The following is a 14,691-nucleotide window of genomic DNA, read 5'->3' as shown; positions in this document are numbered from 1 at the left end:
CCTCTATTATCTTTTAAGCAAGAGAGGCAAACATTCCCAGATTCCAGATTCTCAAATGTAAATATTTTACTTATATTATACTTCCATGACAGAAAACTAAAGGCCTTTGGGTTTTGGATAGAGGTGTGAATCTTTGGCTTCACAGCGATTCGATTAACGATACAGTAGTTGGCGATTCGATTCAAGGACATTTTTTTTTTTTTGGAACGATTCGATTCGATTTGATTCTGTAAACCACCATTTGATTCAGTAACTTGAAATCAAAAGTCTATAAGTCTATCTGTATTCTTCTGAAAGGTGAAAAAATAAACAGACCACAGAATTACTTATTTAACATATTTATTCTATAAAAAAGTAGTCCTGCATAATATTTCATGCTGAATACAAAAATGTAATGCTCAGTTATTTTTTTTAACATTTTTCAATAGACTACATGCTGGCAGGGGAGAGTGTCTTAAAGGTATTAAAACATTAATCATAATTAAGAATCACAATCCAGTTGAATCGTAGGACTGAATTAATCGTTACACCTCTAGTTTTGGAGTGTCAGGTTCAAAATCATCATTGACTGAGAAGTTGTCATTTTTAAATATTTGCTGACATTTTATGGCCCAAACTATGAAAGTAGATACATCATTAGTCAAAGCTTTACCATATGAACATAGTTGTTATACAAGCTGCTACATCCAGACCACGTCTTTCATTTAGCCCAGTTTCACAAGATGATGCTTCACGGCTACCTTGTGTTTCCATTATACAAACAAGCAGATAGAAGCATCTATCAGTGTTGTCTTGTCTATTCATGCATCATGTTTCCTCCACTCTTTTCTACCTTTTTTGGGTGCACTTTTGTGATCTGTCACGGTGATCAATGATGTGCTGCCATTCATGGATGCCTTTTCTGCTGATTACCTAAGATACGGCTTATTAGCACAACGCCGTACGATGTGGTCCCATTGTGTCATAACAAAAGTAAGGCCTTTTAATTGCTAATGATGTGAATGTAGAAAAATGTTTCATTACATTGAGGGGTTCGGTGCATTTCATAGAGGAGAATAGCAGATCCATGGCATTGGTTGGCTACAGCTGGACACATAATTAGAGTGCCTCCTTACCTATAATTTGTGTAATAGTTTTGGTTGGCGGCATGTTATTACCATATGAAAGGGCTAAGCAGGGGTCATGCTACAGCAATTAGAGCAGAGCTGAGGGCAGAAGAATGTTTGGAGCCGTTGTTAATTGGAAATCTCTACAAAGCTATGCTTTAATTATAATTTAGTCAGAGCTGCACTGTTTTAAACCCAATATATTCAGTTGCCATGCTTTTTTGTAATAGTATGAACAGCTAGGTCTGTTTCCTTTCAGACCGTCGGGCTTTGACGAGAATGAGGCTGAATTAGATTAATATGAAAGACTGTGCTGCTGCAAATATTTTATATTTATTTATTTTTGGATCCTCATGGCACATTATGTTCTTCCATGGAAACTGGATTTGGTCTGGACATACCTTATTCCTGTATGCTTTATTGTTTTGTGTACGATTCTATGACTACTTCCTGGAAAGGTTGCAGCGTTGTGAATGAATGTGACTCGTATTGTGACTGAAGTCACTCATAGTCTACTACTACTTTTGAATTGAATTATTCACATTTTATATGTTCAGAGGTTCAACGGTATTTATTGACTTTTTGGTTTATGGTTGATGTTTTTGTTTAGTGTTTGCGTTAAAACGTCGATATTTTGTATTGTATTTATTTATTTGTTTTACATTAAACACATTTCTCATTTTTCTCTTCACGCAGGTCGAAATGAGCTGATAGCCAGATACATCAAGCTTCGGACCGGTAAGACGAGGACTCGGAAGCAGGTAAGACAAGAGAAGAAACCCTTCACCCTGCCTTTTTGTTAAAACGGCGTTAGTGTAAAAGTTAAAGAGAGGGAATGAGGTGTCGGAGTCGTTCCGCCTCTGAGCCGGCAATGAAGGTCGTCTCAGAGCCGTGACAGAGGTGAAACGAGGCCAGGCGTTTTGAAGACTTGTTATGTCCGCAACCTGCCACCAGGGGATTCAAAAAGCTCAGAACGTTGATCCGAAAAGAAGATAGAGTGGTCATAGATCAGACAATGTGGCAGAGACGAGTCGGACCTCAAGTGATTCCTGATGAAAGCGATAAATATACACCAATCTCTTATATTGTCATTTATTCCTATGCATGCTGATCAGAGTAATCTTCAGGTAGCAACATCTCCACCTCTCCTCTTACACGTGCACACGCATGCAGGAGTGAGAGTGAGTTACTATGGTTACGTGCACGCTATCTGTTGCTCAGAAACTTTCTGGCAATAATCCATTCTTAATGCATAGCTGGTATTCATAGCAGCCTCAGTCGAACTAATCAAGGCTAGTGCACGTGGCTGTTTATTTAATACGTAGGTGGTGTAGAATTGCAGGAAAGTTGTTTTAATTTTTTTTTTTTCCAGTAACTATTCTATTTTTCTAGGACTTTCTATTTGGTCCTCCAAGCTATAAAAAAATAATAAAATGTGGCCCCCTGAACAATATACTTAAATAGCCCTGATATATTTGATTCTTGTATTCAAATGAGCTCTTCCCTCCAAAGAGGAAATCCCCTGTATGATCACTGACTTGAATGGCAATGATAAACAAGATCATTGTGTGTGAAATGTGACTTGACCGTGTGGTTTCTCTCTCTGAGACTCTTCTCTGAGAGAGAGAGAGAGAGAGAGAGAGAGAGAGAGAGAGAGAGAGAGAGAGAGGTTTACAGCTATGCCAAGAAACACACATCTGTTTCTATTGTTAGTTTAAATGCATGATATGTGCCCACTGTGAATTAATCAAGTGTTTGTTGTGTCCAACCAACAGTCCCAAATCCCAACACGTTGAATGTACTATGACTTGTGCAGTTGAGAACAGGTTGAATGTTAATGGGAAGCTATGGTCTATGATTTAGAATTTAAAAAAAAATCAGTCTATCAGCCGTAGGCCTGCATAGCCATTGCTCCTGAAGGCTCCCATTGGCTCGTACCCTCCATCCAATCCCCTCGTCTCCCCTGCTCCTCGCCATCCCGCCTTGTTGAATCGTGGAACACTGAGGGGAGGGGTTTGGTTGGGGGCGGGGGGTGTGCTTTTTTTCAAATTGATGCTAAAAGATCAAACAGCTTTATAAATATTATGATTTCAAGATATTGTTGTTACTGTTCTAAATCATTGTTCCCTGAAAGTGCTTTATGATTTTATAAAAAAGCACATTTGCAACTCAACTGTGTAGTACTTACTAGTACTATATTAACCGTATATTTTTCAGCCATTAATATTTTTGTACGCATTTACAGATTTATGTACACCTTTGCTGATTTGTTCACACATTTACAAATCTCAAAATATGAACATGGATTTGTAGATTTACAAATGTAAAAAATCTGACTACGCACACAGACTCTGAATACACATTTACACGTAGAAGTATACGTTTACAAACCTGATTATGCACACACAGATTGAGATACAAATGTGCAAAAAAGTTTTGCAACAATAATGGCCTCACACAAGGTACTCACAGGCCTGGAGTTATTTGTTAGTCTTACAACATTTACATTTAGGTCATTTAGCAGATGCTTTTGTCCAAAGTTAGTAAAATGTAACAGTGTGAGTGGCACTGGCAGAGTGACGCTGTTCCTGTCAGCGTTGCGTTTGTGCGACTCCAGAGAAGTGAAGAAAAGTTTGGTTGTAGCTTTATATGTAGCATTCGTAGGCTACATATAGCAGCATTCAGCAGCAAAAGTCAGCTGTAGTCAATGAGCAACTGTCTGCCCACTGTGGACGCCATGCAGTGTAGCGGTGCATGCGAGGCCCCGCCCCTTCTGCTACAGACTCACATGGGAGAAGTTACCAGTATACCATATATATATATATATATATATATATATATATATATATATATGAAAACATGGACATACTCGTTCATTGTTTCTCTGTAAGTTCACTTGAACCTGTTCTCTTAATTATGCACTAAAGTGCTTAATTAAATGACAACTTTACCATGTGGTTGTTTATCTATTGAATTACTTAACCATGCTATAATTGTGATATATATTGTTATTGAGATATGAAATGGCCTATAACACACTAGAAGATATTCGGCCATATCACCAAGCCTTTACCGCTCTTTCCAACTATTACTCGCACTGCTGAATGTTTTATGTGAGAATATTAAATAATGTATTGCTGTGTGAACATTGGAGAGTAAACTTGGCCGGTGAAATGCCTCGCCAAGCTCCCGAAAGAATACTAGACTAGCCGATTCTCATTCAGCACACAGCGGATCACATCTGGGTGCTCTTAATGTGTGCTAAAGGGGCCTGCATCCTCCTTAATCAGTTCACTTAAGTGACGACAACACACATCATCGCACTTTATTGGCTGTTAGCTTGGTGTGTGGTTTAGAGATGCTTCTGTTATGCACCATTTCTTTCTCAAGTGTCTGTTAAACTAAGAAATGTATCATTTACTTGTACTTTATTTGGGTTTTTCTTGTATTTTATTTTGCATTTTCTCTCCTTTTTCTTTCTTTTTTTTTAAATGGAGGTGTCTAGTCACATACAGGTTTTAGCAAGAAAGAAAGTTCGAGAAATCCAAGCTGCCATTAAGGTACGTCTGGCTTTGCCCAGTTGCAGGGGGCTTTTCATTGCCATGGTTACAGGCTCTTCCTTTGTTTTCCTCCCCTCCCCTACCCGCAGGTGTCTAGTCACATTCAGGTTCTTGCCAGAAGGAAATCTCGTGAGTTTCATTCCAAGCTAAAGGTATGCGCTTCTCTGCTTTTGGGCTTGTTGGTTGCTGTGAGACTTAACTTCCTGTTTCCCGTGGTGACAGAGTGAATGCCTGGTGCTCTGATTCCTGCTAACCCAAATCTTCTGCTGACTGCAGTCTGTTCACATTTTCTAACCCCCCTCCACCCTCGCAGTCCATCTCTCTTAGCCTCACCATGACATGCTGTCACTGTCCTGTCTACATGGTTAAATCTACATTTCTTTCTCCCTTCTTTACTGGCCTTTCTTCATCGCATCCACGACTTAGTATACAACTAGTGACATTTTAATGTAGTAAAGAAAATTGATAATATCAAGTATTTTTGGTTTCTTTGAGCTAAACGATATCACCATGATAACATGCTCACCAAAACCATACTAACATGCTGACGTCAGCAGGTATCATGTTTTTTTCCCCCAACAATATCTTTATTTATTTCCAGACATAATAACACAACACATACATATATAACCAATGGGACTGGAAACTCTTGCTCCAGACCATGCAGAACCCATGAACATCAAACACGACCAAGACATGACGACAAAACACAACAACAGAATAAAAACAACAACAACAACTTGACTACACAATAAAAAACAGTAAAAGTAAAAAAAATAAGTAAATACACAAATAAAATAAATAAATAAATACAAATAGTACAGAAGAAGATGAAAGTAAATAGGAAGGGAGTGAAGGTATAAAACCAACCACACATTACTTAGGTATAATGTTTAACCTGTTTTACCTGATGGTGCTAAATGAAAAGTCAGGAGATCATCAGACTCATTGGAATTCATCGTCAGGGGGGGGGGGGGGGGGGGGGGGCTGTTTGAGACGCTTCATTCAAAACCACACATAATGAGGATTCATCCTCTGGAGGTCATGAACCTTTTTACCAAATTTCATAGCAATCAATTTCAAATTTGTGGAGATTTTTCAGTCTGGATCAAAGAGGCCGACAGAGATTGTGATTCCTAGAAATAAAAAAAATGTCATTTCTGTTGCTACTTAGTGGCTGATGTATGCACAAATCCGGTCATATTAGGTCAACCTCAGCCAGTATTTCTGTTTGGTTTATTTACTGGTTAAGCTCCAATTGAACTCCATATCTATCCATATTTGTAATAATTTCATAAAACCCACAATCAAAGTGTGCAAATGTCGGGAAGCATGCTGCCATTGGCTGTTGGTGAGTGGCTGAGAGCTGAAGGTCCGAGGAATTCGGTCTGATGGCTGACTCTTGTTGCGATGCTCTCTCTGCTTTCTTGTTCTTCCATTCAATCTGTTGATAACTCCCGTCTGTCTCAATGCCATGGCTGTCAGCCGCTTTCCTTCCCCCCAGTTCAGATGTCCTCATCTGAGTGTTCAATAGTGAATTCTGTTAAAATCACTAAGGAAAGCTTTTCACACTGGCAGATTAAAATGGGTGGAAAACATTGTGAAAGAATGTGAATAATACCGACCTGTAATTTAAGAGTACTTAAGGTATGTTATAAAGAAATGATTGTATCTCAAGGATACTCCACCGATTCCTGCTTTTCTAGAGGAGCCGACTTTACGTTTTGACTTCCACACTTTGCTCCAACATGAATGAATGACCCCTCATTAATCTGTGTGTGTCTGTCTGTCTGTGTGTGTGTGTGTGTGGAGAGACAGAAAGAGTCAGACAGGCAGGTCTGCCTGGTCTTTCAAGGGCACAGGCTGCTGTCTGAAGAGAAACAGACAGCTTTTGTATGAATCCCTGACTTTTTCTCATTTAAAGCAAATTAGAGCGTAGGGGCAACGAGAAATACAAGTGTGCCCTTCATTTCAGGGGGCATAAATGGAAGTCTGCTGTTTCTGGTCTCGTCTGTGGCATTTTAGTGCAATTACAGTCATTATGTTATCGTTCTGTCGTTTTGTCTCGAGTGATGACTACTGATCAGATTGTAAAAATGATAGAGAGCAAGACATTCGCCACAGAGACCAGCGATAATTTGTAAATACAAGATTCATAATCCTTTGTGATGAAATGTGTATTTGCACATTTGTCTTGTGTTGTGCGGTGTGAAGAAGGCTGGACGTTGTCACGTTAAAGTGATGTTACTGATGTTTGGAATAGAGCCCGACCGATAAAGAGTTTTGAAGGCCGATACCGATACAAATGTGTGTTGATTTAAAAATCCGATATTCCGATATATCGGCCGATATACATATATTTTTCTTTTCAGAAACGTGTAACAAAACATTAACAGATTTCCCCAACATTAGTTATTTGTAGGCTATTTATGAGTCTTCACAAAAATAATATGATAATGCAGTTTAAAAATAAACTTTTTTATTGTCACAACGCAACAGAGGAACATCAAAATATATTAAAGTTCTGATAAATAAAATGTATAAATATACAAACTTAAGATATAAAACTTAAAGTCCTTTGAACAAAAACACAGTAACAACAACAACCAAACACAAAGTTACCAGTATTAAAAGACTTGGTAAGCTTCATAAATATGACTTTGAACAAGACTGGAGACAAATTCTGTTCAAGTTCTATAAGGGTGTTTCGTCCGTTTTTATTTTATTTTTAAAATATTCATTTATCGGCCATTATAAATGCCGATACCGATAGTTTGGAAAATGCCTAATATCGGCCGATAATATCGGCCCGCCGATATATCGGTCGGGCTCTAGTTTGGAACACAGACCTTTTCATGCAGCCATAACCGTTTGGATGTGGAATGACTTATAATAAATGAATTTACAATGAAACCCTGTTTGTTTGCATTTAGGTTACGAGCATGGTGAGTATTTATCTTCAGTTTGCGATGCCGTTTCTGCTTCTTTTTAGGGCATGCCTTGTCCTGCTAGTTTGCATTGCCGTCGTGACACAGTAGCTGCTGCCCAGTGTTTTCCCAGTCTAGTGGTGTCTCTTTGTGTCATCATGCTGGTATCATACTGTAGCTTGACTCTGCTCCATCAGCATTTGTTGCCAGCATGCCTACTTTTTAGCTTATGCTGCCAGTGAGTCTGCATGGGTTTGCTAGTGTGTATGGGTTGTGCACTCTGCTGCAGTACCTACGCTGAATTTAGCAGGTTCAGTATGGCTTTAAATATCCAAAACAACCAAACAACACGCAATGTGCAGTGCACTTCTGCAGGCATTGGTGGCTCTCTGCGTTACTATTACGCATGGCCATTTACAATTGGATACCCGGATGATTTTAAAACAGCTTGTCCATAGATTAAAGGTATAATATGCATCCACATTGTGGGTTGCTGTTTGTAAACACATCCACACCTCCTCCTCACAAACCTGTGGGGCTGCACACCCTGCTTACATGCTGGGGGTTACTCCCTCCGTGGGGTCCAAAAGCAAATACAGGCAGAGGGCCGGCTCTCTGTAGATACAGACGCCACCTCACGCTTCAAGTGGGTCATAAATCATGATTGAGAGGGATTATTTTTTTTATGAAGTTTTTTTTTTTTTTAGGAAATTGTTGCATATTATACCTTTTAAAGAAAAGGGAACTAAGTGAAGCTGTGAAAGAATCTTAACCAAGCGGGTATCCTTCAGTTTTACTTGAAGAATTCTTTACAATGTTTAGATGTGTTTTGACTTGCAAACAAATGCAGCCTTGATAGAAGTGCTGCTGAATGACTTTATTTTTTTAAAGAATTTTATTGGTAGATTAGTCAACAAGCAAACTTTCATTTTAGCGCATACCACAGCTATTGCACTGTATATTGGAATTCAATTGCCATTGTTGGTCACATTCCTGTAAAAACACTTAAATAGTGATGCACATGCATCCTCTTTGAACCTGCCTGCAGTTTTCTGTTGTGAGAGAGGTCGGTGGTGCTTTTAGCGTGTTGTTTGGAGTCTGTTTGTTGCTACCTCTGCATCATGCCCCACCTCCCCCTCCTGTGTGAGTGCTAAGCCTTTTGTGACTGCTATTAAAGGACCAGGCCGTGAAGGACAAAGCCCTCCAGAGCATGGCCTCCATGTCCTCGGCTCAGATCGTCTCTGCTACAGCTATTCACAACAAGCTGGGCCTGCCAGGCATCCCGCGCCCAGCCTTCCCTGGAGCAGGGGTAAGAGCCTTGTCAGCACCCCACTATTGATCCATCCTGTCCAGCTTCACCCGGGGCAGCTCTCGGGCCAACCACGCCGACACCCGGGCCAAATCACATTACACACCACAGCTTTGGGAAACTGCCCCTATCAGATAAGCACACGATCAAAAGGAGTGGTAGTCAAGATAACTACATTCACTAAACACGGAGCCGTGATCCATTTGGATCATATCGCTAACGGCTACCCGCGCATTTCGGTTCTTTGTTGTTTGTTGGCTAATCATGTATGTAATTCTCCAGTTGTGGCAGGGTATGATATCAGCTGGTCAGCCAGGATCATCACAAGAGTAAGGATACTACAAACTTGAAACATGAAAATATAAACGATATATTCATATTAAACTCAATATAGTGTGCTGTAGTAATGTTGTTTTGTCATTCTCTGTTCCAGTATTAAGCCTTTCACCCAGCAAGCCTATCCCATCCAGCCAGTCAAAACAACCATTACAAGTAAGAATTTACAGAATTACAACATTATTAAGAAACAAATACACGAAATGTAAATCAACATGCTTTGTTGTGCACATAGTAAACTATGTTATCTATTGGGTGTTCTCAAACTTCCATCTCCACATGTTAATGTATTTGCTCGGGACAAAGCAAAATATATTATAAATATTAATATTACATATTTATTAAAACCTTTTATATGTCTTTTTGTGAATTAGGATTGATTATATTAGACATGTGCTTCTGTGTCCAAGTATAAATGGAAGTATTCAAGGATACATTGCACATTTTATTTTATACCTTTTTTGTTATTTTTTCTGTAATAATTACTTTTTAAAATGTTCTTTTTTTCATTTTCAGTTATTTATTGCATAGTACTTGCCACATTCAATATAGTATCAATGCTCCTTTGTATTGCAGGTTCTGCAATATTTTGTAAATTATAAAGTATTCTAACAAGTACACAAGTTAAGAGCAAATAATGACTGAATTATGCTCTAAAGCGTTGCTATGGCCCAAAACCTGGGTTCAAGGGTCAGTATAGCCGTAATTTACTTAATTTATTTAAAAATATGTATTTAATTTTGGTTGTACGTTTGTGAATTGCTGGGACAAACGGATGTAACCAAAACCTGTCAAGCATCTATCTCCATCTAATATCTAGCTCCGATAATGTATACGTTTGAATTGTTATAGTGTCTTAAAATGAAAATCATCTTGTTGTCCTGTAAAACAACCATTAGACGGGACAAAAGTGAATAATAATTCTGGTGTTACCGCAGGTTACGAGGCGACAGTAGCTCCGGCTCCCACAGCACCAGCATGGCAGGGCCGCTCCATCGGCACATCTAAACTCCGACTGGTGGAGTTCTCCGCCTTCCTAGAGCAACAGAGAGACCCGGACTCAGTGAGTGGAACCTCATACTAAAGCAAGAAATATCACTATCTCATGGTGTTCCCACCTCTTATCATCCAGTCTTCTCCTCTATGAATACACTGGGACATTTTCCCAGGCAGACAGTCAGCTGAGAGGAGGCCAAAACCAGCTGAGAGGGGACGAGCCTGGCCTGTAGGGGACACACAGCAGGAAAACCTGCAGCAATAATGAGAGACTGTTTATTCACCAGCCCCTTAAAAGGCACGCCAAAAACTAAATCCACGCCGCACACTTCAGCTGAGCGAGACGATCCACAGACTCGCTGAGCGCCAGTTGACAAATCAGCAGCTTCAAGTCGTACATTTCTTGTTTGCTTTAGCGAGTTCTTAACATTTTCCAGAGGACTTTGTTTGTTTGTTTTGGTATTGCGACTGCGTGACAGCAGCCATTACTCGTGCATTCAGCTTGATGCTTGATATTGTTGCGTTTGCCCCAAAGGCTAACCATAGACTGCTCTGTGAGCGTTTGAACTGAAGTGCAGCGCCACGTGACGGCGTTTCATACCGTCACAACGAGGGCAGCGGACCCGTGGGAAAAAAAACAAAAAACAAAAATGTTATTCTGCTTTTTGCTGTGTGTAGAATTATGAATCAGGCTTATCCGCCATTAGCTTTAAAAACAAATATTTTACCATACATTTACCTTATTCAACAAACAGAGATAGATATATGTGAGATCTGTGGTTTCATGACTTAATAAAGTCATATTTCATAAGCTTGTAGATTTATAAAACAAACGAGGGGTTTTGACTTTAGTGGAGCAGAATGATATTCCCTAATTTCTACATCATAAAACCACGCAGACAGTTCGATTCGATTCTGTAACTTGTAACCAAAATTCTATATCCATGAAATAAACATGCAATAATGCGAGTGAGACTATCTGTATTCTTCTGAAAGGTGAAAAAATAAACAGACCACAGAATTACTTATTAAACATATTTATTCTATAAAAAAGTAGTCCTGCATAATATTTTATGCTGAATACAAAAATGTAATACTCGGTTATTTTGAACATGTTTCAATAGACTACATGCTGGCAGGGGTGCAGGGGAGTGTCTTAAACGTATTAAAACATTAATCATAATTAAGAATCACCATTCATACGATTAAACACATTTATATTGATTATTGGTGAAGCCAAAACGATTCATTCTATTTATTTATTTTAGCAGATGGATTTAGTTGAATCAATAGGACTGACAATCGATTCATCGATGCATCGAATGAATCGTTACACCTCTAGCAGACGTGGAGTAATCATCATGAGGTGGTAACCAATCTAATTCCAGCTACCGCGTGTCTCTTATGGGGTAAATTTGTCATAGTCGGCTTATTTTGTTCCAGTAAAACCTTCCTGTGTTGGCGACTCTTGATTTTATGTGTTCCATTCTTATAGATCAGTGTGTGGATACAACCTGAAATAGAGCAGCATATGTTTAAGTGTATTTCTATCTTTACTCTTTCAGTACAACAAGCATCTATTTGTACATATCGGACAGACGAATCATTCCTACAGCGACGCCCTCCTGGAGTCTGTGGACATTCGCCAGATTTATGACAAATTCCCAGAAAAAAAAGGGGGTCTGAAGGAGCTTTATGGGAAAGGTCCCCAGAACTCCTTCTTCCTTATAAAATTCTGGGTGAGTGTTACAGCCACACAAGCATTTTTACACCACGTCAGTGTTGGTATCATTGAATGACAGAATGGGTAACAGTGTGCCGAGGTTCGTCTTTAGTGATTGAGCGTAATCAGTCTACACAGAGAAGATTGCTCTCTTAATGTTTGCAGAATGCACTCTGCTATATTTGGACTTGCATAGCAGGAGAGCTTGTGATCAAAGCAGTCACTAATTCAATGTAATATCTCCAAACAATGGAGTGACCTGGTTGCACTCCTAATGGCTGTTTAAACATTGCATGTATTTCCTCCTCTGATGCAAAATGCTAACTAGCGGCAGCCGACAAAGTGAGACCGTATGCACTTGGACCAAGTCCCCTCAAATTCCTTTTGAAGTAACCGGCCAATCTAAATTTCAAATGAAAGACGGAATCTGCACAATAATGAATGTATAACAGCTTTGCTTAATGAAGGAGGAGAATGTTGTAGGAGGATGTCTCCTCTTTTTGTGTCCATAATGAACAGGATGTTCGGGGCATGGAAAAGGCTGCCCTGCTGGAGCAGACGAGTTCAACCTTGTAAATCAGTCCTTTAACGTAACTTCATTTCATTCTCTTTAGACTCTCCTTTCCAATATGCACACATTTACATGCATATTCAGATGTGGCCGGGTTCTTCTAATCTGATATGCGATGTACATGTTTTATCTCGACAGCTCTTGAAGAGACAAGGACGAAAAAGATTAACATTTTTAGATTTGAACCAAATTCTGACTTCCTCTAAAGTATGGATATCTCAATTTCACACTGCATATAAACTGTATACAGTATTTGTGTACTGCATACAAGTTCATATTAGGTAATATTTCAAGAATCAAAGAGCTGGTGGAGACCAAAAACAGAGCTAGAAGAAAGTGAATATTGGACTTATTATTCTGTCTAGAAAAACAACTCAAATGAATGATAATGAATGCATGATAAGTGATTGATGTTTAAATAAACAGCGTCATATCATCGTCAAAGGTGGTGACGTGACAAATGTGTTTCTGCTGCCCCATGTCATAAAAATACAGTTATTGCACGTTTCACAAAGAGAGCGTTTTCTCATTAAAAACATTATTTTCTGGGGATGTTTCTTGAATTATTTTAGCATCATTAGATTTAAGCTCCTCTATTTCCTTTGTGCATCATAGAAAACTAGTGTGCATCAATGGTACATTCATTTAGAGGACTCAAATTAGTACATAGGAAAAAAGGCCAGGTTTATTTATGAACTGTAAAATGTTCCGCTGATGGATTTGGTCTTAAATCTTTTAAAAGAATAACTCCAAGGGATTCCATATCAAGATGGTTTAAGTTTTAAGATATGATATATACATATTATTTTTAAAGTTTCAGTGGGTATGTCAGATAATATTTGTCCTCTGTGATCCTTGATAAATAATTGTTTTTAATTGGTTGTTATATTAAATACCTGACTAATATGAAATGTTCCTGTACCAAATAAATCATCAGTTATTGTTCCGTCTGTATTCTGGGTTACTTTTCTACATATTTGTCAGGTATTTTATCTCACAACCTCTTTTTACTTTGTGTGTATTATTTATTCCTGCAAACTGAAATCCTACATAGAAATATGAATGAAATGCTGTCTTTTGTTTCGCCTCAGGCTGATTTGAACTGCAACATTCAAGATGATACCGGATCGTTCTACGGAGTCACAAGTCAATATGAAAGCTCGGAGAACATGACCATTACGTGTTCAACAAAGGTCTGCTCCTTTGGCAAGCAGGTGGTCGAGAAAGTTGAGGTATGAACTCAAATCTTTTCATCTTGTGAAGTACATCTACAATATACCTACATATTTATAGGTTACATACTATGTTAATCAATTCATTTCTTCTTTCTCTTTTTCCTCAGACTGAATATGCGCGGTTCGAGAATGGACGGTTTGTCTACCGGATAAGCCGGTCTCCCATGTGTGAATACATGATCAACTTCATCCATAAACTAAAACACCTGCCAGAGAAATATATGATGAACAGCGTACTGGAGAACTTCACGATCTTATTGGTAAATCGACACACTGACCTGAGTGGGCGAAATCCCTCTCCAGGACCCTCATTCTTCTTCTTGTCTTTGCTGTCAGTGTGTGTTGGTGAGCTGGGGGGGGGGGCTCGAAATGAGTTCCTCCCGTTGTTCCTACATTTCTCTCATTCCACAGGGGATGAAACACAGTGTGAGGAGCCTCATTATCTGCGGGGGAAAAGGGAAGATAAGAGGGGGCAGCAACGCCTGTTATTAGTCCTCACATGGGGTCTTAAAGTGTCATTCAGCACTACTGAGGGAGCAAAAAATTAATAAAAAAAAGACAGGCATAGATCTTTATGTGGGGGGCAACCAGGGCACAAAAGCAACTTAATCTTAAATTTAATTTATAATCATCCTTTCCTCTTAGAAGTGTTTCCCAAAAACATGATGGAGAGAAATGATGGTAGACTTATCAGCACCTCCTATCTGTTTGTAGAGCATCTCATAATGATGCCAAGTTGTGGAGCTTCTATATCTGCGCATGTACTTAGTACCTAGTCTTCTTTGCACTTTGTAGTTTGCACTTTACTACTTTAATGTGTGTATTCTGTGTTGTGTCTCCTGTATGTTCAGTTAGTCTGTAACTTTGTGTTTTGCTGCTGCCTACCTGGAACAGGTCTCTCTTGTAAATGAGACCCTGGGTCTCAATG

At 39.0% G+C, this 14,691-nt stretch overlaps 1 protein-coding gene across 5 annotated transcripts in view; it reads left to right on the top strand.

The window, feature by feature from the left end:
* tead1b (TEA domain family member 1b) overlaps positions 1-14,691 on the top strand; it is a 47,515-nt gene that overhangs the window by 28,887 nt on the left and 3,937 nt on the right. Inside the window, exons 4-14 of one of the 5 annotated variants that reach the window (XM_084020212.1) lie at positions 1,803-1,867; positions 4,604-4,666; positions 4,756-4,818; positions 7,600-7,611; positions 8,771-8,902; positions 9,185-9,231; positions 9,336-9,394; positions 10,177-10,301; positions 11,800-11,973; positions 13,620-13,760; positions 13,871-14,023. In XM_084020212.1, coding sequence (XP_083876338.1) covers positions 1,803-1,867; positions 4,604-4,666; positions 4,756-4,818; positions 7,600-7,611; positions 8,771-8,902; positions 9,185-9,231; positions 9,336-9,394; positions 10,177-10,301; positions 11,800-11,973; positions 13,620-13,760; positions 13,871-14,023 — 1,034 coding nt within the window. The remainder of the gene's footprint in view (positions 1-1,802; positions 1,868-4,603; positions 4,667-4,755; positions 4,819-7,599; positions 7,612-8,770; positions 8,903-9,184; positions 9,232-9,335; positions 9,395-10,176; positions 10,302-11,799; positions 11,974-13,619; positions 13,761-13,870; positions 14,024-14,691) is intronic. The other 4 variants (XM_084020213.1, XM_084020214.1, XM_084020215.1 and 1 more) reach the window with 4 other exon arrangements.

Source organism: Eutrigla gurnardus (genome assembly GCF_963514095.1).
Source record: "Eutrigla gurnardus genome assembly, chromosome: 1".
In the NCBI taxonomy this organism is placed as follows: domain Eukaryota; kingdom Metazoa; phylum Chordata; class Actinopteri; order Perciformes; family Triglidae; genus Eutrigla; species Eutrigla gurnardus.
The sequence above is the reverse complement of the archived record's forward strand: the minus strand, read 5'-3'. Positions and strand labels throughout refer to the sequence as shown.